The 24,786-nt window shown below is 41.9% G+C and overlaps 1 protein-coding gene across 1 annotated transcript in view; it reads left to right on the forward strand.

Annotated features, from left to right (window-relative positions):
• cdin1 (CDAN1 interacting nuclease 1) overlaps positions 1 to 24,786 on the forward strand; it is an 84,633-nt gene that overhangs the window by 34,195 nt on the left and 25,652 nt on the right. Inside the window, exons 7-11 of the mRNA XM_083633453.1 lie at positions 1,098 to 1,177; positions 7,530 to 7,579; positions 9,321 to 9,388; positions 11,186 to 11,251; positions 11,539 to 11,644. Coding sequence (XP_083489579.1) covers positions 1,098 to 1,177; positions 7,530 to 7,579; positions 9,321 to 9,388; positions 11,186 to 11,251; positions 11,539 to 11,644 — 370 coding nt within the window. The remainder of the gene's footprint in view (positions 1 to 1,097; positions 1,178 to 7,529; positions 7,580 to 9,320; positions 9,389 to 11,185; positions 11,252 to 11,538; positions 11,645 to 24,786) is intronic.

Here is a 24,786-nt window from a genome sequence, read left to right on the forward strand (position 1 = left end):
CTAGGGCTGCTGCAAGGAACCATTATTTTAATTCATGTCCATTAATCTGTCAATTATATTCTCTATTAATCGATTAGTTGTTGTTTGATCTTTAAAATGTCAGAAAATGGTGATTGGATCAGTTTATCCCAAAGCCCATAGTGATGTCCTCAAATGTCCTGTTTTGTCCACAACCCAAAGATATTCAGTTTGCTGTCCTAGAGAAGGAAAGAAACCAGAAAATATTCACATTTAAGGAGCTGGAATCTGAGAATTTTGACTTTGTTTGTTAAAGAATACTTAAATAGTCTGTGATTAATTCAATAGTTGACAACTAATTGATTAATCATTGCAGCTCTACAGGCAGCATTTATCAAATCTTTTCAGTTTACTTGGTTTCACGGGGGTGGGGGGGGGACTCCTTATTCTTATCTGTTTCTATCAATCTTCAAATAGGCTGTCCTGTGTTTAACAGTTATATCTACACAGTTATCTAGATGAGCTTAGGAAGCTCCATGCAGTGTTCGTATATAGGCGCCATCCATGCCTGAAATGTGAATAGAAGCATTCCTGATATTGTCAGTAATGCTGCAAGTCTGTCAGGACCGTGTGTATATATCACTAAAATGGCGTGCCTCAACCATTTCGTCACACAATGATACAATCCATTTAATCCGGATCTTTTTAAGAAATGATTTAAGGAATTTTTTGCTGTTGCAGTACCAGGAAATCAATCCAGCGGGCTTCCCTTGCTGATTTATAATGTTAGTAGAGCAGGAATGGGGATGAGAGATGCAGAATAGTCATCGTTCATAACATAGATAAACTACATGGAGCTCTTGTGCTCTGGACTGGAACATTTATCTATAGAAAATCTGTATAGACACCAAGCAGCCATCCAATGGACTAGCGCAGAAATACTACACTGTCAGTGGCATGGTGAATAATGTTAAATCTGTTTTTGTCGCTTTCCAGTCCGTGCAACGTTTAGAACATATTTTTAACATCTGTACTGTACATAAGACAAGCTATGATGTTGGGTGTCATTCGCACAGCAGTGTCTCAATTCTCTATTTGTGTTTGTATCTCTCTTGTCTGTCTGTCTGTCTCGTTCTCAGCCTCTAAAACGCTTGTCAACAGCATGCTGAAGGAGCCATCATTAATTCCCAACCAAACTCTGGCCAATAACATCTACCAAGTAAGTGTTTTTATACACAGACACGTCCAATAACATCTACCAAGTAAGTGTTTTTATACACAGACACATCCAATAACATCTACCAAGTAAGTGTTTTTATACACAGACACATCCAATAACATCTACCAAGTAAGTGTTTTTATACACAGACACATCCAATAACATCTACCAAGTAAGTGTTTTTATACACAGACACATCCAATAACATCTACCAAGTAAGTGTTTTTATACACAGACACATCCAATAACATCTACCAAGTAAGTGTTTTTAAACACAGACACATCCAATAACATCTACCAAGTAAGTGTTTTTATACACAGACACATCCAATAACATCTACCAAGTAAGTGTTTTTAAACACAGACACATCCAATAACATCTACCAAGTAAGTGTTTTTAAACACAGACACGTCCAATAACATCTACCAAGTAAGTGTTTTTATACACAGACACATCCAATAACATCTACCAAGTAAGTGTTTTTATACACAGACACATCCAATAACATCTACCAAGTAAGTGTTTTTATACACAGACACATCCAATAACATCTACCAAGTAAGTGTTTTTATACACAGACACATCCAATAACATCTACCAAGTAAGTGTTTTTATACACAGACACATCCAATAACATCTACCAAGTAAGTGTTTTTATACACAGACACATCCAATAACATCTACCAAGTAAGTGTTTTTATACACAGACACATCCAATAACATCTACCAAGTAAGTGTTTTTATACACAGACACATCCAATAACATCTACCAAGTAAGTGTTTTTAAACACAGACACATCCAATAACATCTACCAAGTAAGTGTTTTTAAACACAGACACATCCAATAACATCTACCAAGTAAGTGTTTTTATACACAGACACATCCAATAACATCTACCAAGTAAGTGTTTTTATACACAGACACATCCAATAACATCTACCAAGTAAGTGTTTTTATACACAGACACATCCAATAACATCTACCAAGTAAGTGTTTTTAAACACAGACACATCCAATAACATCTACCAAGTAAGTGTTTTTAAACACAGACACATCCAATAACATCTACCAAGTAAGTGTTTTTATACACAGACACATCCAATAACATCTACCAAGTAAGTGTTTTTAAACACAGACACATCCAATAACATCTACCAAGTAAGTGTTTTTATACACAGACACATCCAATAACATCTACCAAGTAAGTGTTTTTATACACAGACACATCCAATAACATCTACCAAGTAAGTGTTTTTATACACAGACACATCCAATAACATCTACCAAGTAAGTGTTTTTATACACAGACACATCCAATAACATCTACCAAGTAAGTGTTTTTATACACAGACACATCCAATAACATCTACCAAGTAAATGTTTTTATACACAGACACATCCAATAACATCTACCAAGTAAGTGTTTTTATACACAGACACATCCAATAACATCTACCAAGTAAATGTTTTTAAACACAGACACATCCAATAACATCTACCAAGTAAGTGTTTTTATACACAGACACATCCAATAACATCTACCAAGTAAGTGTTTTTAAACACAGACACATCCAATAACATCTACCAAGTAAGTGTTTTTATACACAGACACGTCCAATAACATCTACCAAGTAAGTGTTTTTAAACACAGACACATCCAATAACATCTACCAAGTAAGTGTTTTTAAACACAGACACATCCAATAACATCTACCAAGTAAGTGTTTTTATACACAGACACATCCAATAACATCTACCAAGTAAGTGTTTTTATACACAGACACATCCAATAACATCTACCAAGTAAGTGTTTTTATACACAGACACATCCAATAACATCTACCAAGTAAGTGTTTTTATACACAGACACATCCAATAACATCTACCAAGTAAGTGTTTTTAAACACAGACACATCCAATAACATCTACCAAGTAAATGTTTTTAAACACAGACACATCCAATAACATCTACCAAGTAAATGTTTTTAAACACAGACACATCCAATAACATCTACCAAGTAAGTGTTTTTAAACACAGACACATCCAATAACATCTACCAAGTAAGTGTTTTTATACACAGACACATCCAATAACATCTACCAAGTAAGTGTTTTTAAACACAGACACATCCAATAACATCTACCAAGTAAGTGTTTTTAAACACAGACACATCCAATAACATCTACCAAGTAAGTGTTTTTATACACAGACACATCCAATAACATCTACCAAGTAAGTGTTTTTATACACAGACACATCCAATAACATCTACCAAGTAAGTGTTTTTATACACAGACACATCCAATAACATCTACCAAGTAAATGTTTTTAAACACAGACACATCCAATAACATCTACCAAGTAAATGTTTTTATACACAGACACATCCAATAACATCTACCAAGTAAGTGTTTTTATACACAGACACATCCAATAACATCTACCAAGTAAGTGTTTTTATACACAGACACATCCAATAACATCTACCAAGTAAGTGTTTTTATACACAGACACATCCAATAACATCTACCAAGTAAGTGTTTTTATACACAGACACATCCAATAACATCTACCAAGTAAGTGTTTTTATACACAGACACATCCAATAACATCTACCAAGTAAGTGTTTTTATACACAGACACATCCAATAACATCTACCAAGTAAGTGTTTTTATACACAGACACATCCAATAACATCTACCAAGTAAGTGTTTTTATACACAGACACATCCAATAACATCTACCAAGTAAATGTTTTTAAACACAGACACATCCAATAACATCTACCAAGTAAATGTTTTTATACACAGACACATCCAATAACATCTACCAAGTAAGTGTTTTTATACACAGACACATCCAATAACATCTACCAAGTAAGTGTTTTTATACACAGACACATCCAATAACATCTACCAAGTAAGTGTTTTTAAACACAGACACATCCAATAACATCTACCAAGTAAGTGTTTTTATACACAGACACATCCAATAACATCTACCAAGTAAGTGTTTTTATACACAGACACATCCAATAACATCTACCAAGTAAGTGTTTTTATACACAGACACATCCAATAACATCTACCAAGTAAATGTTTTTAAACACAGACACATCCAATAACATCTACCAAGTAAATGTTTTTATACACAGACACATCCAATAACATCTACCAAGTAAGTGTTTTTATACACAGACACATCCAATAACATCTACCAAGTAAGTGTTTTTATACACAGACACATCCAATAACATCTACCAAGTAAGTGTTTTTAAACACAGACACATCCAATAACATCTACCAAGTAAGTGTTTTTAAACACAGACACATCCAATAACATCTACCAAGTAAGTGTTTTTAAACACAGACACATCCAATAACATCTACCAAGTAAGTGTTTTTATACACAGACACATCCAATAACATCTACCAAGTAAGTGTTTTTATACACAGACACATCCAATAACATCTACCAAGTAAGTGTTTTTATACACAGACACATCCAATAACATCTACCAAGTAAGTGTTTTTAAACACAGACACATCCAATAACATCTACCAAGTAAGTGTTTTTATACACAGACACATCCAATAACATCTACCAAGTAAGTGTTTTTATACACAGACACATCCAATAACATCTACCAAGTAAGTGTTTTTATACACAGACACATCCAATAACATCTACCAAGTAAGTGTTTTTATACACAGACACATCCAATAACATCTACCAAGTAAGTGTTTTTATACACAGACACATCCAATAACATCTACCAAGTAAGTGTTTTTATACACAGACACATCCAATAACATCTACCAAGTAAGTGTTTTTATACACAGACACATCCAATAACATCTACCAAGTAAGTGTTTTTATACACAGACACATCCAATAACATCTACCAAGTAAGTGTTTTTATACACAGACACATCCAATAACATCTACCAAGTAAGTGTTTTTATACACAGACACATCCAATAACATCTACCAAGTAAGTGTTTTTAAACACAGACACATCCAATAACATCTACCAAGTAAGTGTTTTTATACACAGACACATCCAATAACATCTACCAAGTAAGTGTTTTTATACACAGACACATCCAATAACATCTACCAAGTAAGTGTTTTTATACACAGACACATCCAATAACATCTACCAAGTAAGTGTTTTTATACACAGACACAGCCAATAACATCTACCAAGTAAGTGTTTTTATACACAGACACATCCAATAACATCTACCAAGTAAGTGTTTTTATACACAGACACATCCAATAACATCTACCAAGTAAGTGTTTTTAAACACAGACACATCCAATAACATCTACCAAGTAAGTGTTTTTAAACACAGACACATCCAATAACATCTACCAAGTAAGTGTTTTTATACACAGACACATCCAATAACATCTACCAAGTAAGTGTTTTTATACACAGACATGTCCAATAACATCTACCAAGTAAGTGTTTTTAAACACAGACACATCCAATAACATCTACCAAGTAAGTGTTTTTAAACACAGACACATCCAATAACATCTACCAAGTAAGTGTTTTTATACACAGACACATCCAATAACATCTACCAAGTAAGTGTTTTTATACACAGACACGTCCAATAACATCTACCAAGTAAGTGTTTTTATACACAGACACATCCAATAACATCTACCAAGTAAGTGTTTTTATACACAGACACATCCAATAACATCTACCAAGTAAGTGTTTTTAAACACAGACACATCCAATAACATCTACCAAGTAAGTGTTTTTATACACAGACACATCCAATAACATCTACCAAGTAAGTGTTTTTAAACACAGACACATCCAATAACATCTACCAAGTAAGTGTTTTTAAACACAGACACATCCAATAACATCTACCAAGTAAGTGTTTTTAAACACAGACACATCCAATAACATCTACCAAGTAAGTGTTTTTAAACACAGACACATCCAATAACATCTACCAAGTAAGTGTTTTTATACACAGACACATCCAATAACATCTACCAAGTAAGTGTTTTTATACACAGACATGTCCAATAACATCTACCAAGTAAGTGTTTTTATACACAGACATGTCCAATAACATCTACCAAGTAAGTGTTTTTATACACAGACACATCCAATAACATCTACCAAGTAAGTGTTTTTAAACACAGACACATCCAATAACATCTACCAAGTAAGTGTTTTTATACACAGACACATCCAATAACATCTACCAAGTAAGTGTTTTTATACACAGACACATCCAATAACATCTACCAAGTAAGTGTTTTTATACACAGACATGTCCAATAACATCTACCAAGTAAGTGTTTTTATACACAGACACATCCAATAACATCTACCAAGTAAGTGTTTTTATACACAGACATGTCCAATAACATCTACCAAGTAAGTGTTTTTATACACAGACACATCCAATAACATCTACCAAGTAAGTGTTTTTATACACAGACACATCCAATAACATCTACCAAGTAAGTGTTTTTATACACAGACATGTCCAATAACATCTACCAAGTAAGTGTTTTTATACACAGACATGTCCAATAACATCTACCAAGTAAGTGTTTTTATACACAGACACATCCAATAACATCTACCAAGTAAGTGTTTTTATACACAGACATGTCCAATAACATCTACCAAGTAAGTGTTTTTATACACAGACACATCCAATAACATCTACCAAGTAAGTGTTTTTATACACAGACACATCCAATAACATCTACCAAGTAAGTGTTTTTAAACACAGACACATCCAATAACATCTACCAAGTAAATGTTTTTAAACACAGACACATCCAATAACATCTACCAAGTAAGTGTTTTTATACACAGACACATCCAATAACATCTACCAAGTAAGTGTTTTTAAACACAGACACATCCAATAACATCTACCAAGTAAGTGTTTTTAAACACAGACACATCCAATAACATCTACCAAGTAAGTGTTTTTAAACACAGACACGTCCATTTGCATGTCAATTGTTTCGTGTCGTTCGTTGCTTGATCAGCAAATTGTATTATCATTGAAACGTTGACACATTCATTTGTATAGTATAAGAATGTGACGTATATATCGCTCATGTACAGCAAGCTTTGTAATGTTGCTGTAACTGTAGCACCTGACCTGGCTGCCAGGCGGCATCAGCCCGCTCATGTTTGCTGATGAAGTCACGTGACAGCCGGCGGTCATGCCTGCCAATCGGCCGGCGTCTCCCGTGTTCTCTCCCTTTCCCAACGCTGTTAAACTGGTGTAGGGGCTTCCTCCTTTCACCCCCTCCCTGCGCGCCATAATATTTCTTCCCCCTCTTTTCAGTGCACAATAAATGACTGCTGTTATGGACCGCTGGTAGACTGCATCAAACAGTATCCTATCCCATAAAATTTTAAGCCTGAAATTGACGAGGAGCTATTGAAGGGGATGAGATGTGTCTGGCTTCACCTGACATAAAAGTTCTGCTTCACAGAGGAAGTGTTTCATTCTGCCTGCCTGCCCCCCACTATCACCGATACGATACAGGGGCTGCAAGGAGGAGGCTGATCTGAATGCATCTCCATGTTAACGCAGTGGATCATGCCCAATGTTCTATGCCACAAGAAAGGAATCGGCATTCCTAAGCCTTTTCTTTTGTTTGCTATTTTGTTGGCCACAACTTGTCTGTTATTTATGCAAATCAGGGGGACAGTAATGTACAAATATGAATTATTTTTAAGTTTTTAAATGAATCATTCCGTTTTATTTGATTGTGTTTAGTTGTGATATTCCTGAGAGGCATCAGCACCATGGAGAGTTCTTGGCATGTCAGTCCAACCTGAACTATGCATGTTTTACTCTGCGTTAGTTTGATTTATTCCTCACTGGTTTTAACTCCTTGTGCTGCCTCTCTATATCTTTCCCCTCTCTCTCTTGCTCTCACCCTCCTTCCATAGTAGGGGCTCGGCCTGGACCATAAGGGTGGAGTTGGAGTGGAGACTAGGCTATTTAGGGGCAAGCAGCTGGGGAGCAGACCGGCCATTTCCTGGGGGAGGGGGCTTAGTTGAATGAGTGTACATACATGTGTGTGCATGTGTACGTTTGTATGTTATTGTGTCTGTCCACACATCGGTGTGTGCGGTGGGGGTGGGTTGTTCTGTTTTAGGTCCTCTGTTCATAGCCGGTCAAGCCTGTCCCGCCCTGCCCTGTCCCCAGCCCCCCTTTTTACCTTTCTTTCACAATCCTCTCTTTAGTGTCAACTTGCATTCAGTCACTGGGCCACAGAGACTTCATGATAACCGCCCACGACTATGTGCTTTGGAGCCACTCCATCTCCACATCACAAGATTGGCTCGTATGTGTGTGTGCCACTCAGGGTATATATGCATGTATTCACTGAAAAAAGGCAAATGATGCAGATATCTGGCCCTCCAAAATGCAGAATGCCTTCAGCCAGCATGTCTCCTGATGTGGAATGTCATTTATTCTAAAAGCATTTTTCTTTTTAGATTTTAGAGGAATGAGTGGAGTAGCTAGTCCAACAGCTACACTATATTATGCATTTTGCCAAATTGGCATTTTCCCCTCCCAGCCTTCTGTTTTCCCTAAAAGTTCTGTCTTACTCATTTAGGTAATGCACTTGGGAGATTTGTTGTGAAAGCTGATTAAGTTTGACCTGAAAACTCCTACTCTGATTGGGGTCTCGCTATACACAGGCTTAAGGAGAAGTGGCTTTCACTTTGCAGCAAAGTAGTGGTTGAGAGAAACGGATACTACTTTAACTGACGTCAAACAAATACACACACACACCCTGCACACACCCATACTTGAGCGTAGGCTACACCTCCTCAACTCTGCACTTGTGTTGTTACCACAGCAACCCACAAACCACAGCATAGCGAGGCTTGTGGTTTCCATAGCAACCCACCTCACAGGTAAAATATCTGATTTTGCTGCAGAATTTCTTCTGGTTACGTAAATATTATATTTAGACTTACGATTTCATTTTATTTAATTGTCTCTGATGATCCTACACTCCACCGAAATGTTTTGAATGTCCGTATGAATATAGTGTATGAATGTATTGTTTACCTGTGTAGCTGTATGTTGGAATCCTTGACTCTTTGCCCTCAGTGCTATTGGCCAGGAGCACGAGGTACTTCTCCGTGACAAACTGCAGGAGAGGAACCTATCCTTCCTGGGTAAGCCACCCCCCACCTTCTCGTCACATTACTAAACTCAGTCTGGTCATGGCATCTGTGTAGCCTTTTTGTAAGCTAGGTAAAGGGAAACCTGGACATGACTGATATAGTGGATGCTACCTCCCATTGATTTGCTTACAACCATTAGGTGTTATCAAATATCCCTGAATGTTTAATTTATATGCTAGTCTATAATGAATATTTAAAGAAATAAGAGCTTCAAGGGTAGCTCCTACTGTTTGCTCATCTACTGTATACAGGCTCATCCCCTCTGGTTGCCGGTCATCAGTAAGATTTGTTTTTAGAAATGTACCAAAAAAGACTTAATATTATATTATGGCCATGAAAGGCATCAAGACTGCTGCCATTTTATTTGTAGTGAGTATTTTGTAGGGATTTATTTAGGGACTTTGTTTTTTAAAAAGACGTCTCCAATGTGGCTGTAATTTCTAATCGTTTCAAAGGACCAATCATTAGCACATAATTTTTTTAAATAATGGATTGTTTTCAACATATCTTGTGGTTTCCATCATGACATCATTGTCTTGTTCAGACAATATTAAATAAAGGTAGAAAGTGTCCAGGTGTGAAATTGTGTAAGACATTTTTAAGCCCCTTCCTCCAGCCCACCCATCACCATCCCCATCCCTTCAGCATCCCCTAGGTCAGATGAGTGATGCAGTAAAAAGTCATTCCCTCTGTCATTAAGACCATATCATTTCTTGGGGCCTGGAGTGCTGACCTTTCTGCAGGCCTATGCTGAGGAGGACTGTTCTAAAACTGTCAGAGTTCGGGGGGCGTGAGGGCCACTGAGGCAGCCTCACCCCGGCTGATGAATGGATTGGAAATAAGCTACCCAACAGTGGGGACGGGCCATTAATTTTAATCAAAGGTGATGTAAAAAAGGCGATCAGAGTCGCATGACAATGTCAACAGCCCAGTAGGTGTGAGGAGAGGACCCACAAAGTCCCCCTTACCCTCCCCACCCCACCAATCTACACCCATGCTACCCCACCCATGACGCCCTTCCATACCACCGGCCTCTGGCTGGCTGCCTGACTGACCTCGCTTTCTCCACCCGTGGCTGACGCTGCTGCCTCCTCACCACCGCCACCCTCCACCTCTCCTCAATTCCCTTCCATGCCCCATTAGTTGAGCTTGGCTGGAGACAAAGAGGCAGGCCCCTGCAACTGAATGACCTGGTCAGCCTGAGATTTAATGGAGAAATCAGGTGTTGGAGGGATAATGGCTGAAGCGCGCCAGGAGTCAAGGACAATGGCTGCAGCGTGCGCAGGCAGGGGTCAGGCTTACAGAGGCTATAATGCCAACCTTGTCCCCTCACTCCATACTTTATGAAGCTCCACCCAACTGCAAACTGGGCTTCGCAGCACCGTGCAGTGTGTGTGTGTGTGTGTGTGTGTGTGTGTGTGTGTGTGTATATATAACTGGGCTTCACAGGCTTTTGTGCAGCGGCAGCAAATAAGTGGCAGATGTAGCTAATAGTTTCACTGCGCCTGCTGTCTTCTAGTGTTATGTCTTGTGCTTTGCTAACACCACGGGTTTGTTATCACCACCTTGGTAAGAGCTATTAGGTTAGTAGCCTGTGTGTGATGCACATATAGTACAGTAGGCTGATAACTAACAGGTTGGTGCAGTGATGAGTACAAATTAATGCCAAGTAACATGCTGCATGCTTTCTTTTTGATTATTATTTTAATTTTATTTTTTATTGCATCAGGGCATAACTCTGAATGTTACATTTCCTAATGTTAAAATGCTGCACTTTCACTCCTGTAGATGAAAATCAGCTGAGAGTTATGGGCTACGACAAAACGCCTGACATTATCCTGGAGGTTCCAATTGGTTAGTATTTACATTACAAATGTCAACGTTTTATTTGATCTAAAATGACTGCCTGATTGTGTTAAGCTCAGCTAGCTCAGATTTTTTTTCTTTTACAGTTTTTCAAATATGATTACTCAACTGTCAAGTCTTTCTCGTGTTATTAATACCAAATTTTATTTGATTTTGAGTGAATTACTGAGAAAACGAAAAAATAAAATATCACTTGTCCCCTCCGGATCTTGCTTCTATGGCTTTCTTTGTCACTATTTTTCTGACTGTTGCTGTGTGTTTCTCTTCATGAACAGCCGTGGAGGGACACATTGTCCACTGGATCGAGAGCAAAGCCTCATTCGGGGACGACCACAGCCATCGCACCTACCTCACCGACCAGTTCTGGAGCTACTGGAACCGGTAGTCTTCTCTTCTCTTCTCTTCTCTTCAATTCTCCTCTCTCTCTCCCTCCCTCCCTCCCTCCCAATCAGTTATGTTATCCCCCTTTTGTTTGCTTTATCTTTATTAACCATATATTTGACTTTACTGTGTAGCTACTATTTATCCTCAATCTGCCTATTGTTCATTAACTTCTTTTTCTGACCACTAGCCACTATCAGCTTTTCTCAGTATTATGAAGGCGGCTCATATCTTTATCTAACAACACTAACCACTTCCTCCCTGGCGTAGGCCACTCTAACCCCAGACTTCCACATTTTAGATGTGCACATCACACTACTTCCATTGCAGGACCTATTTCAGCTCTCTTAAGTCTACACTGTGGAGCACTGGCCTCCTGGAACCCTTTACACCCTGAATGGGCTGCCTGTGAGCCAGCCTGATTGTTTTCCAGAGTACACACATTGTTTGGGAAGGGAAGCAGGGAAACGGCTGATTAATTCCTTGCATCTGTTGTCATGAGAACCTCTGGACAGGAACGGGCCTTCGTGGTCCCACGCTGGGGGAACAGAGGTGTGTTTGTGTGTGTGTGTCAATGCGAGAAAAGAATATATCACAGAACAACATACAGAGCCATTTTACTGTCTCATGAGAAAACATACATTTCTTGCATCTACAGATAATCTTTAAATAATTTCCCCCATGGAGAATACAAAGGTTTTTTTTGTATTTGTTTTTTCCCCCACACACTTTGGCGCTGTTGAGAACACGAGGTTTAAGGAGTGCTACTAGCTGTCTGTGGATTCAGCTGTCTTTATTTCTGTCATTCCTGCCTGTGCACAGAGAAAGTGGTCATAATAGCTTCAGGAAATAGCAGACATTTGCTCTTCAGGCCAACTGATGGTGATTTAGGACAATCTTTTTAATTACATGTAAATAAAGTTAGACCTACATCTGTTTGCTGATATATTGGGTTGATATTGCCATTTTATTACATACAGTATCGGATATTGGCCACAGCTATATAAAAAGTCTATAAAACCTGCCACTCAGTTTTGTTTTGTTTCTTTCTTTTGCACATTTTATTTATGAATTTAATTTTTTTTAAATTTAATTTCAAGGCCTAATGCATCCTAGTGTCTCCCTGCCACTGGGGTAGGTCGCTCTGACACTCTTCATTAGAATGGGTAGATTGAGTTTTAGTGTCGTTCTAAATGCTGTTTCTGGCTTTCCCACCCTGCAAATAATACATTTTGAGGGTTAAACACTAAGTAGCGTACTTGTCCCCCCCCCATGGAAAACTGGCTATTGGTAGCTTCAGCACAAAAATATCAGTATTGGTATCGACCTCCAAAAACATTCTTCATAGCAACTGGTGCTCAATGTCGTAATGTAGGCCTCTTTTCACAAGTGAAGTAATCAGGCAGGGAGACTCTTACGGTAGTTTATTTGTGTCAGGGTATGGGGAGCACACATAGAAGGTGGGGGGGGAGCATTCACACATGGCCTCTCCTTCCCTCCCTCCCACTCTGCTTGACCGGGGCATCCAGCTACACAAGCTGAAGAGTCACCCCCGCTGCCTCCACCGGCCCTGACCCCCCTCACCCCCGCTGCCTCCACCGGCCCTGACCCCCCTCACCCCCGCTGCCTCCACCGGCCCTGACCCCCCTCACCCCCGCTGGCTCCACCGGCCCTGACCCCCCTCACCCCCGCTGGCTCCACCGGCCCTGACCCCCCTCACCCCCGCTGCCTCCACCGGCCCTGACCCCCCTCACCCCCGCTGGCTCCACCGGCCCTGACCCCCCTCACCCCCGCTGCCTCCACCGGCCCTGACCCCCCTCACCCCCGCTGCCTCCACCGGCCCTGACCCCCCTCACCCCCGCTGCTTCCACCGGCCCTGACCCCCCTCACCCCCGCTGCCTCCACCGGCCCTGACCCCCCTCACCCCCGCTGCCTCCACCGGCCCTGACCCCCCTCACCCCCGCTGGCTCCACCGGCCCTGACCCCCCTCACCCCCGCTGCCTCCACCGGCCCTGACCCCCCTCACCCCCGCTGCCTCCACCGGCCCTGACCCCCCTCACCCCCGCTGCTTCCACCGGCCCTGACCCCCCTCACCCCCGCTGCCTCCACCGGCCCTGACCCCCCTCACCCCCGCTGGCTCCACCGGCCCTGACCCCCCTCACCCCCGCTGCCTCCACCGGCCCTGACCCCCCTCACCCCCGCTGCCTCCACCGGCCCTGACCCCCCTCACCCCCGCTGCTTCCACCGGCCCTGACCCCCCTCACCCCCGCTGCCTCCACCGGCCCTGACCCCCCTCACCCCCGCTGCCTCCACCGGCCCTGACCCCCCTCACCCCCGCTGGCTCCACCGGCCCTGACCCCCCTCACCCCCGCTGCCTCCACCGGCCCTGACCCCCCTCACCCCCGCTGCCTCCACCGGCCCTGACCCCCCTCACCCCCGCTGCTTCCACCGGCCCTGACCCCCCTCACCCCCGCTGCCTCCACCGGCCCTGACCCCCCTCACCCCCGCTGCTTCCACCGGCCCTGACCCCCCTCACCCCCGCTGCTTCCACCGGCCCTGACCCCCCTCACCCCCGCTGCCTCCACCGGCCCTGACCCCCCTCACCCCCGCTGGCTCCACCGGCCCTGACCCCCCTCAGCTGTGACGGCTAGCTGACACATGGTGACATGGGGCTGGAGCACAGAGATCTTCCAGACTCCTGAGACCAAAATCTCTCTCTCTCCATCCCTCTCTCCCTCTATTGTTCTCCCACCTATCAAAGTGATTCTATGCCAGAATAATTCTCTATTTACTGTATAATAAATGGTTATTTTAAGTAAAATAATTTCCCCAGTTTCTAAAGGCATTTCTAAAAAATATGTTACAGTTGATGCTTATTTCAAAATTAAATTAAGCAATTGAGATGAACAGCAGATAATGGTTGCACAATCAGAGAATTTTCAGCCTGATTGGAGATGAATGACTTCCTGATTCACTCAGAAGCTGCCATCAAACCAAACATCTGATTTCCACGGAGCATGATTCATCGGATTACAATGAACAGTTAAACTGATGGAGCCGAGGGATGATGCCAAGGTCATAATCAGCAGGGTTTTTATTCTCTCAGCGTAATATACTGTAGTTTTATTTGGAAACTGCCTGCTTTCAGATGGAAAAGCTGTTGTTTTTGATAATATTCTTGACCTCAAGAACTCAGTCACCGAGGTGTGACCTTACAAAGGGCCCATCTTTGATGGTTACCATCTTATAGGCCTCATTAAGGGCCTGGAAAGTTGAAAAAAAAGCTTGGTCTACACTCCAGAACATTCCTGGACCATGAGGGACATTGCTAACATTTAATGAGAAAGTACTTAAATGATAGCTGTCCCAATCAGTTAGGTCTGAATGTTATAGAGTCAAGTTTAAGAGAGGCTTTTTTGTGTGTGTTCCCATTAGGTCACATAGTAACTTGGGTGGCATGACAACCAGAAGATCACATGTCTAGATGTTCCTCTGTATTGGTCCATGTGCTGTCTTGGTTTGGATTGAATCAAATGGCATCCGTCTGCCTTTGTTCTTGCTCATGGAGGATTTGAGGTACTGGTGTTATTAGATTGGGTCAAGATATCAGAATACTAATGAGCTGATCGAAGGGTTAGGCTTAGACAGAGCCTCGGATATCTGTCCACGCGTGTCTTTCATTGATATTCACTGCAGCGGCCTTGTCCAAGAGTATTAAGGAACTGACAGCGTAGATTCCATCATGTCAGCCAACAGCTCGGTCAGATAAACCCTGTCATGTCAAAATAAATAAATGTCAGTCCCTTCAGACCCTACCTTTTCCAACACCCTTGTAATTTTTAATTGACATTTCCTGCTGACATTTGTGCCTCATCATTTCTGTTATTGCTACGCCTCCTGCACTGTAGCTGCAAGTGTTACGTCTGCGCATGTGTGCATGTATGTGTGTTTAAAGTGTTACATCTGCGCATGTGTGCATGTATGTGTTTAAAAGTGTTGTGCATGTGTGCATGTCTGTCTGTTTACAGTTGAAGTTGTGTGTGTAAACGTTGAAGGCAGTGAATTTGGGGTCAATGCTTTGTTTTTAGTCACAAAAATATCAACGGACAGAGAGAGAGAGAGAGAGAGAGAGAATGATGGGGTGACATCACCCTCCTTTCCCTTGTCATTAATGGTATGATTTCATGAGACAGGTCGTGGAGGGCTGAGGCCTACGCTGTTTGTCCATTCCTCTGTTCCTCCATTCCTCAAAGACCGATTTCAGCGCTCAACTCCCAACCTTTCACTTTCCCTTTTGACTGACCTTGAAATGGCACGGCAGCGTTTGTAATTACTTCATTGCCCCTGATTGACATTTCCAGTGATTTGCTTATTTTTCATGAATTCCCTCTTTGCTTTAACTGAACCGCTTCACCCATAGCTTGTGTTAATTGTTCTTGGTTTGCCCTCAAGCCGTGCAGAATGAGCAATGGGGACGTGTTTTCTTGGAAGGAAAGAAAAAAAACACATAACTAATTTTCCCTCCAAAGCCCTCACTAAGTGCATCTATCATCCAAACAATAGTCTTGCCAACACACTAACCCCATAATGAACCCCTCTTCAGTGGAGTGAGGGGTAATGACGCTTCACCTACAAGGCTCCCAAGAAAAAAAAGGGGGGGAAAGGGAGAGAAAAACGGTCTTCTGCCGAAACGGCGTGTTCAGGCCCAGTGCCTGGATGAGATGGCGAAGCAGCAGCTATTGGTGTCGTCCAGCCATCAATCTTAGCTGGTGGCGTTCCAGAGCCCGGCGAGCCCTCTGCTCTGACGGATGTTCAGATAATTGAGTTATCCATCTCGCCCAACTATCAGAGTTGCATAAAAATTATTCACCTGCTGGTGAATATTAAACACATAATGAGCCTCTTGTGTGTTTTAGGAGAAGTGGGTAAGGTTAAACACAGCATGTCATGAAATATGGACCCTGGCATGGCACCACCTTAACTGCCCCTCCCTGAGCATGGCACCACCTTAACTGCCCCTCCCTGATCATGGCGTACTTAAATCAATTACGCTTGGCAAAGTTGCCCCCATAACTCTCCTTGTAGCAACCAATGATGTGGCCTTGTGTTTGTCTAATCAGTTTAGCTTGTCTCATGCTGTTCCCAAGACCTGTTCAGATAATGACCACCAGTATTTGCTGACTGCCTGAATATTTCTGCACTTGAATTGTTGGGATATATTTGTCAAAATGATGTTTGAATAGTGATTTTGGTTGGTGTCATGTTATTGGTGTCATTGTTTACGGTGAATCATGATTCTGCTCATGGTTCCTGTAAGCTTCCAGTCGCTTAATACGTTGTTGTCAATCTTTAGAGTTCTGTAAAAGCTGTGCATCTGGAATGGAGCACACACGGCCGCGGAGCAGTGTTGATACTTGATGGATGGTGATGGATAAATAGATGGATCAATAGATCAACGATTAATCTTCATTGTCTTCAGAGTGTATTTTCACAGCCTGTACAAAAAACATGAAAGAATCACCAACAATCAAAACATTAACACCGCCGCCTTTCACATTAAAGCACCTCCACGACCACGACCACAAAGCACAATGCAGACAGAAAAAGGTACCCACCATACAGGGTCCCTATTAAATCGGCCTAATGCTTGCCATCCTTATTCCATTTCCGAGATGTCTAGTCTTTGCCTTTTTCTTTTCTTTTTTCAAAGATTTACAGCATCTCTTCTTGGAGAGAGTCAAAAAGTCCACTCACTATTAATTTGTCAGATTATGAGGGATCTTGCCGCCCTCGTGCAGCAGTTGTGTAAAATGGCAGAATCGATAGAGTAAATCAAAATATACAGTTGACCCCAACACAAGGAAATTATTTTCTACAACAAAGCCATTTTGCACCACAATATAACAGATTAAAAGGGTAAATGTAGAGTTAAATAAATAGATTCTGAGGAACGGTCTCCTCCCCCCCCCCCCAACTCAAGACGATGGACGGCTTATGTGGAAATGAGCGTTGTCGCCAGCCGCCCCCTCCCAAAGCAAATCAGCTGTGAGATTCGTAAACTGCAAATGTGTCAGAGTTGAAAATGTTAGCACTTTTAATGGAGGCTTGAAAAGGTTAGATCTGATAAAAAGCTGTCAGCCGTCCGCAAAAATGATTTATAGCAATATAATGGGACAGTATGGCTCATTTCTCCCTCATATGAAATGGGGGTTAAGACTTTTGGGTTTGCCGTTATACATCATCTGGCTTGCCTTGACCACTTGGAAATGTGTTGAGACTCGAATGCACACACATGCATGATGTTGTATTTGACTCTTTTGTTCTCACCATTTTTGGAAATGTGTGGAATGTTGTGTCGGAGATAATTTATGTCCTCCCATAATTACCAGGAAATATCTTGCTCATGCTCCAAAAGTGCAGATCAATCTCTGTTCAAATGTGATCTGTGCAAATGAGACGAGTATTTGTCTTTTGTTTTTACACTTTTTGATGTACATAATGGAAAACGAAGCAAAAGTTCAATGAATGCGGAAGTTGTAATTCTCCAGACTTTCATCAGAGCTTTTCTACAACATTACTAATCCGCTTGCTGACACATTGGCTAATGAACAGATAGAAAACTGATTTATGAGATGTTTCATATTAGTTGACACAGCTGCAATCAGACATCTTGAGTTCTTTGTGAACTTTTTCCAATTATATCTGGTACTGTATGCTGTAGGGTTTACAGTTGAAATTGCATGATAATTATATTATAGTCTCAGAACAGTCAATCCATTTGCTGTGACATCAATTTTTTTTTTTTATGCTAGAGATATTGCACAGTTTAGTCCTTTTTAATGGATATGTCCGTCATTTTCGTTGAACTTCCCAAAGCAGTGAGGCCAGGAATGCCTAATTAATAGACTGTAATGACTTGCTCTTTTGTAGACAACCCTACTGAGATGGGCTGATTGTGCCTTTATCTCTGAAGGTGTTATGGATAGACACAGAGGCGTTCATGTGTATGACTGGTTACATAGGAATTCAGGCATTTCCCTCTTTTTAATATCTGCACTGTAACTACGGGATGTTTGGGTTATGTTTGCTTACATAAACACTAGGGCTGCAACTAACGTTTATTTTAATTATCGATTAATTTCTCAACTAATCAATTATTAATGATAATTGATTGCATTTATATAGCGCCTTTCTAGATACTCAAAGCACACATATCGGGGGGGGACTCAACTCCACCACCGATGTGTAGCACCCACCTGGGTGATGCACAGATGCACAGCAGCCAGTTTGCTCAGTCACCACACATCAGCTATTATGGTGTAGAGTTGAGGACTGAATGTACCAATTAAGTAACGAGGGATGATTAGGTGGCCATGATTGAAGGAAAGCCTGTGTGGGAGTTTAGCCAGGGCACCAGGGTACACCCCTACTCTTGCAAAGAGTGCCGATGGGATCTTTAATGACCACAGAGAGTCAGGACCTCGGTTTAACGTCTCATCTGAAGGATGTGCTCACTCACAGGACAGAGTCCCTGCCTCTGCCGTGGGGCATTGGGGAGATTATTCATGAGACCAGAGGGATAGAGCACCTCCTACTGGTCCACACCACTTCCAGCAACAGTCTCCCATCCAAGGAGTATCTACAACCAGACCTGCTTAGGTTCCCCAGGAAAGCCAGCAATGTAATGCAGGAGCCGCTGGTGTATAAAATGTGACATGGTGAAAAATGAAAATAAATAGCCAGGTTATGTGGGCCCGTTTTATGCAACAGTAACACAAGCCACAGCAGTTAGCGGGGCTGTCACAGAGCCGGAGCAGATAGGGGGTGTCACCTGAGAGAGAGGGCACCCGAGGGCCATGGCTGCTGCTGAGCCAATGAGTCCGGACATTACAGGGCCGTCCCTGAGGACTGGTACTGGCACTTCTGGGGTGACGATGGGACACCTCCAAGACCTGTGTCCCCCACCTCACCGCACCTCACCCTCCTGTCAGAGGCGCAGACAACAGAGAGAGGGGGGAAACAGATTTCGCCAGGGTGACGCTGGCCTAAAAATAAATTATGTTCTCTATAATCAGTGATCTGATGTATGATGTGAGAGGCATTGCTTTGCATGCCAGAAGTGTCTTCAATTTCTCAACAGTCTTCCTGTTGTTATAAGGGTTGTTTGGCTTTCATGGGGTCTTAGGCTTTAAAATATTTTTTCTCCCTCATCCTGGAGTTCATATTTACTTAATATGCTAGGGCGTTGTTGTTGTTTTCCCAGATACAGTTTTTACGTACTGATATACACATTAAGCCTGAGGACCCCCCCCATTTGTTTGGAAGCAACGACATCAGATTTTCTGCTAATGTGTCAGAGCCTGTGGCATTGTAAATAGTAAATGGACTGCATTTATATAGCGCTTTTATCCAAAGCGCTTTACAATGTGCCTACATTCACCCATTCACACGCAGGGTGCTGGCACAGCCACCGGGAGCAATTTGGGGTTCAGTGCCTTGCCCAAGGACACTTCGACATGCGGACTGGAGGAGCCGGGGATCGAACCACCGACCTTCTGATTGGTGGACAACCCGCTCTACCTCCTGCGCCACAGCCGCATTGTCTTCCTCGTGTTGATCATGTTGCGGATACCCCATGCAGTGCAGGAACGTGGCCCTCCTTTATTGCTTCCTTTGTTATGACATCCTCTTGCAGAATATTCCACAGCTAGAAAAATAGATCTGCACAATGGTGGCTCCTTTAGGGCACAGCAAGCGTTTCTTTTAGGGCACAGCAACACACAGAGGTGCAATGCTGGCCCCCAAAGCACAAGCAACTTTGAATACTATAATATAACGGCAAATGACAAGTGTTCTCTGATGCTTCAAGGATTTCATGCGTTTAAGGAGGCACATTTGGGGGCATTGTTTAAGGCATCTGGGGTGTAATCCGCACACTCAGGCCTCCAGCAGCCTCGGGATTTAGCTCTGGCTAAGCCTCCATGTCTGCTATTTATTTGTGTGTGTGTGTGTGTGTGTGTGTGTGTGTGCATTATCCAAATGTGTCATTTACCATTGAGTCTGACACAGTCACTGTGTGTGTAAAGGAGGAGTGGGACAGAGAGCGGCACCCAAGCAATATATATCCCTCCTGAAGTGAAATGAGGCGCATGCATGTCTGTGCAATGAATTCCTGTTTTGCTATGCAAGACAGAGACACACACATGTTGTTGTTTTGTTTTTTCCCTTCACACTGACCTTCTGGGTCTCATTCCAGGAAGAAGTCAGCAGCATTTGTCATCTTTGTGAGATCCTGTCTGGAGGGGCAGAGAGTAGTAGGCAAGGATTAGAATGGCTCTTTGTAAAAGTCAATCTAACAGGAGGATTTTGATGGCTGGAATGGTTTTGAGCACACGGGCCCCTGACACACACACACACACACACACACACACACACACACATACACACACACACACACACAGGCCCCTGACCCCCCCCCCCCCCCCCCCAAAGACATCCAGGCCTACGTTATACCCAATGCGATGGGAGACATGCTGCGTTATTTTCCTGACACAATGATATCCTCGTGACAAATAGATTGTTCGCAGCGCGCAGGACGCTTGCTGTACATCACACACATGCACATATTGCTGTTGGACTAGAGAAAATTACAGAGATAACTGAAGATAGGGAGATGATTATAAGGGTGGTTGTTATCGTGCGGAGGCTGTGCTTTTGAGGCTTGCTGACTGAAGCCATTGTAAAGAAAGGCCGATGGGAATTTGAATAGGATTTTTTTTATAAGCACATTCACTCCACATATACACACACTCAAGCTCAGTTAGACACACACTTACAACACAAATATTTAATGCTTTTTAAGGACCCTCAGTTCATGAGGCCTTTTAAGTATTTCAATTCATGCGTCTCCACAGCTGCTTCAAAAAGCATCTTAAAGCTGCCCTGTTAAAGGGCTTAATTGCGTCTTAACCTCTCAGAAGAGGGGGATGTCATCAGATGATTCCTCCAATGTCCTATGGAGAGCATTGGACCATGAGGCTTGTGGCCTGTCACAGGAAATGAAGGAGACCAAGAAAGGGGGAGGGGGGTGGGAGATAGTGGGGACCATGCGCCTTGCCACAGCATGGCTTTACACCTCAAATATAACCAATTGAATGGAAACAATCTGGTGTTTTGTTCCTCTATCAAGTAGCATGGCCGTGATGTTGTGGTTGAAGGAATGGCACTAGGTGTCGAGGAGAGGGCTTCTCTTTCTCCATGGCTCAGATGGAGAGAAGGGGAATGATGCATATTTTAGTTCTGGCTGTGCGACTTCATGACATGGCAAGTGTTTACCAGCTTTAGGATTAGTTTCCCCCTGGTATTCTTTCTGATTTATTGATCTTTCTGCTGGCATTAAATACACTAGTATTATTATTTCACTGTGGCTAGCATTAAATACACTAGTAGTATTATTTCACTGTGGCTAGCATTAAATACACTAGTAGTATTATTTCACTGTGGCTAGCATTAAATACACTAGTAGTATTATTTCACTGTGGCTAGCATTAAATACACTAGTAGTATTATTTCACTGTGGCTATCATTAAATACACTAGTAGTAGTATTTCACTGTGGCTAGCATTAAATACACTAGTAGTAGTATTTCACTGTGGCTAGTATTAAATACACTAGTATTATTATTTCACTGTGGCTAGTATTAAATACACTAGTAGTAGTATTTCACTGTGGCTAGTATTAAATACACTAGTAGTAGTATTTCACTGTGGCTAGCATTAAATACACTAGTAGTAGTATTTCACTGTTAGCCTGGGTAAACCCAGCCCCCAGTGACCTGCTCTCAGGCTCACCCTGCTTACAGTCACAAAGGTTAGTGACTGGGAACTGAGAGAGCAGGTCACGTCGGGGCTGGGTTTACCTAGGCTATTTCACTGTGGCTAGTATTAATACACTAGTAGTAGTATTTCACTGTGGCTAGCATTAAATACACTAGTAGTAGTATTTCACTGTGGCTAGTATTAATACACTAGTAGTATTATTTCACTGTGGCTAGTATTAATACACTAGTAGTAGTATTTCACTGTGGCTAGCATTAATACACTAGTAGTAGTATTTCACTGTGGCTAGCATTAAATACACTAGTAGTAGTATTTCACTGTGGCTAGTATTAATACACTAGTAGTATTATTTCACTGTGGCTAGTATTAATACACTAGTAGTAGTATTTCACTGTGGCTAGCATTAAATACACTAATAGTATTATTTCACTGTGGCTAGCATTAAATACACTCGTAGTAGTATTTCACTGTGGCTAGTATTAAATACACTAGTAGTAGTATTTCACTGTGGCTAGCATTAAATACACTAGTAGTAGTATTTCACTGTGGCTAGTATTAAATACACTAGTAGTAGTATTTCAAAAGCGGTGGCCACTCTTTCTATTTCGGAGCATACAGCAAAAAGAATACATTTAGCAAATGACAGCTAAGGAAACAATGCTTCATATTTTTGCCTTTGTGTGTTTGGAGCAGCGCTGTGTGTAGCAGATAGTGTGCTGGTACTCCTGGTCTGTGGAGGCCCATCAGTCACCGTGTGGAGCTGGGCGCTTGTGATAAGTGGTTCCTTATAGATAACCTAGACAGTAGACTTCTTTTTATAGGCTCACTGTCCCTCACATAACCTTGTTGTTTTCCCCGCCCATGCTTACTTTTTCTTTTCTTTTCCAGTGATTTCAGTGGAAAAGCCCTCAGACTTCTTTCTGAAGCTAACATCTTTTACCGGTCTTGTAATCCCTAACAAGTACTGAATGAATTTCCGTGTGGACAGTAGTAATCTGGAACAAATTTGGTGCTAGCAGAGACGTAATGCCATACATAAGGTACACACACACACACACACACACACACACACACACACACACACACACACACACACATATACAGCAGAAGTATGTGCATACACACTACATCTGTAGCTCTACAGTTCAGATATTGCACGTTTTCCAGGCAATATCCTGGCTGACTGTGACCTCTATGTGTATGGGCCGCGGAGTGATCCTGACGAAAGGCCTTTGGTGATTTATACCTTTAAAAAAATGAAGGGAAAAAAAAAGCTTTTGATATTCCAACCCAAGAGGGCAAGCTCCTCCCAAATGTTTTCCCACTTTCTTGCCGAGCTCTTCCTGTATAAATCACAGTTAGCGAGCCATGCTTACTGTGTTGTACTCACTAAATAAGGCCATGCATGTAAACAAAGCTGTAGTGTAGATGAAAACATATGCCGCCAAAGCACCAATCAGCCTCTGTATCGGTACCACAATAAATTACGTCAAAAGCACGGAGGGATGCTGTTTTGAATTTGCAACCATCTTGAGAAATTATTGTCTGTTTACCCTTTTACTTTTTTTTTTTTACTTTTTTCTAGATTTGTGGAATAATTTAGATATTGTAATTATCCAACCCAAATAACTTACAAATATGGCTTCAGTCATTTGTTTCAGTATGTAAGACTTCTATCTGACTGTGCCTAATGGCAAGCTTTTTGACTGATGCACCACAAGTCAATGAAATGAAATGCCAGATGAAGAGCTATTTATTTTTTATGAACATTGCTTTATATTTCAGTATTCATTTACTACAGTATGTGGTTGCCAGAAACTCTGAAAGAGATACAAGTAGCCTACATCAGAGTATTTCCTCACTGGCCTGGCATTTGTTGAAGAGCTTCGTCAAGCCCCTCTTCCCCCTCCTCTGTTCCCAGGCAGCCCTCTCCTCTCCTCTCTTGCCTCTGGTTTGAGTTTCACGTCTCTCGGCGGTCTGATTGCCTGATAGCTTAAACATCTCTGCCTGCCTATCCCTCGGCGGGAGTGTGTAATCAAAGACACATGAGGAGCCTGTGTCCAAGTGCTGACCTTCTGATTTCGCTCATCAATTCTGGGGGCTAATGTACAAGATCTATGGGGTCAACAGATTTGTCTCCAAACCCTGTCACGTGTATAAACCATTAGAAAAAAAGTGTTTGGCTGCTAAACCCAGGTAAATCTTCTTAGGATAAATGGTGTCACACGATTCTTAATGTTCTTTCCTCTCTTATGCTAATATGTTTCTTTTATTTGTGTATGATAAGTGAGTGTCATAAAGCAC

This window comes from Poromitra crassiceps (genome assembly GCF_964638095.1).
Source record: "Poromitra crassiceps genome assembly, chromosome: 3".
Classification (NCBI taxonomy): domain Eukaryota; kingdom Metazoa; phylum Chordata; class Actinopteri; order Beryciformes; family Melamphaidae; genus Poromitra; species Poromitra crassiceps.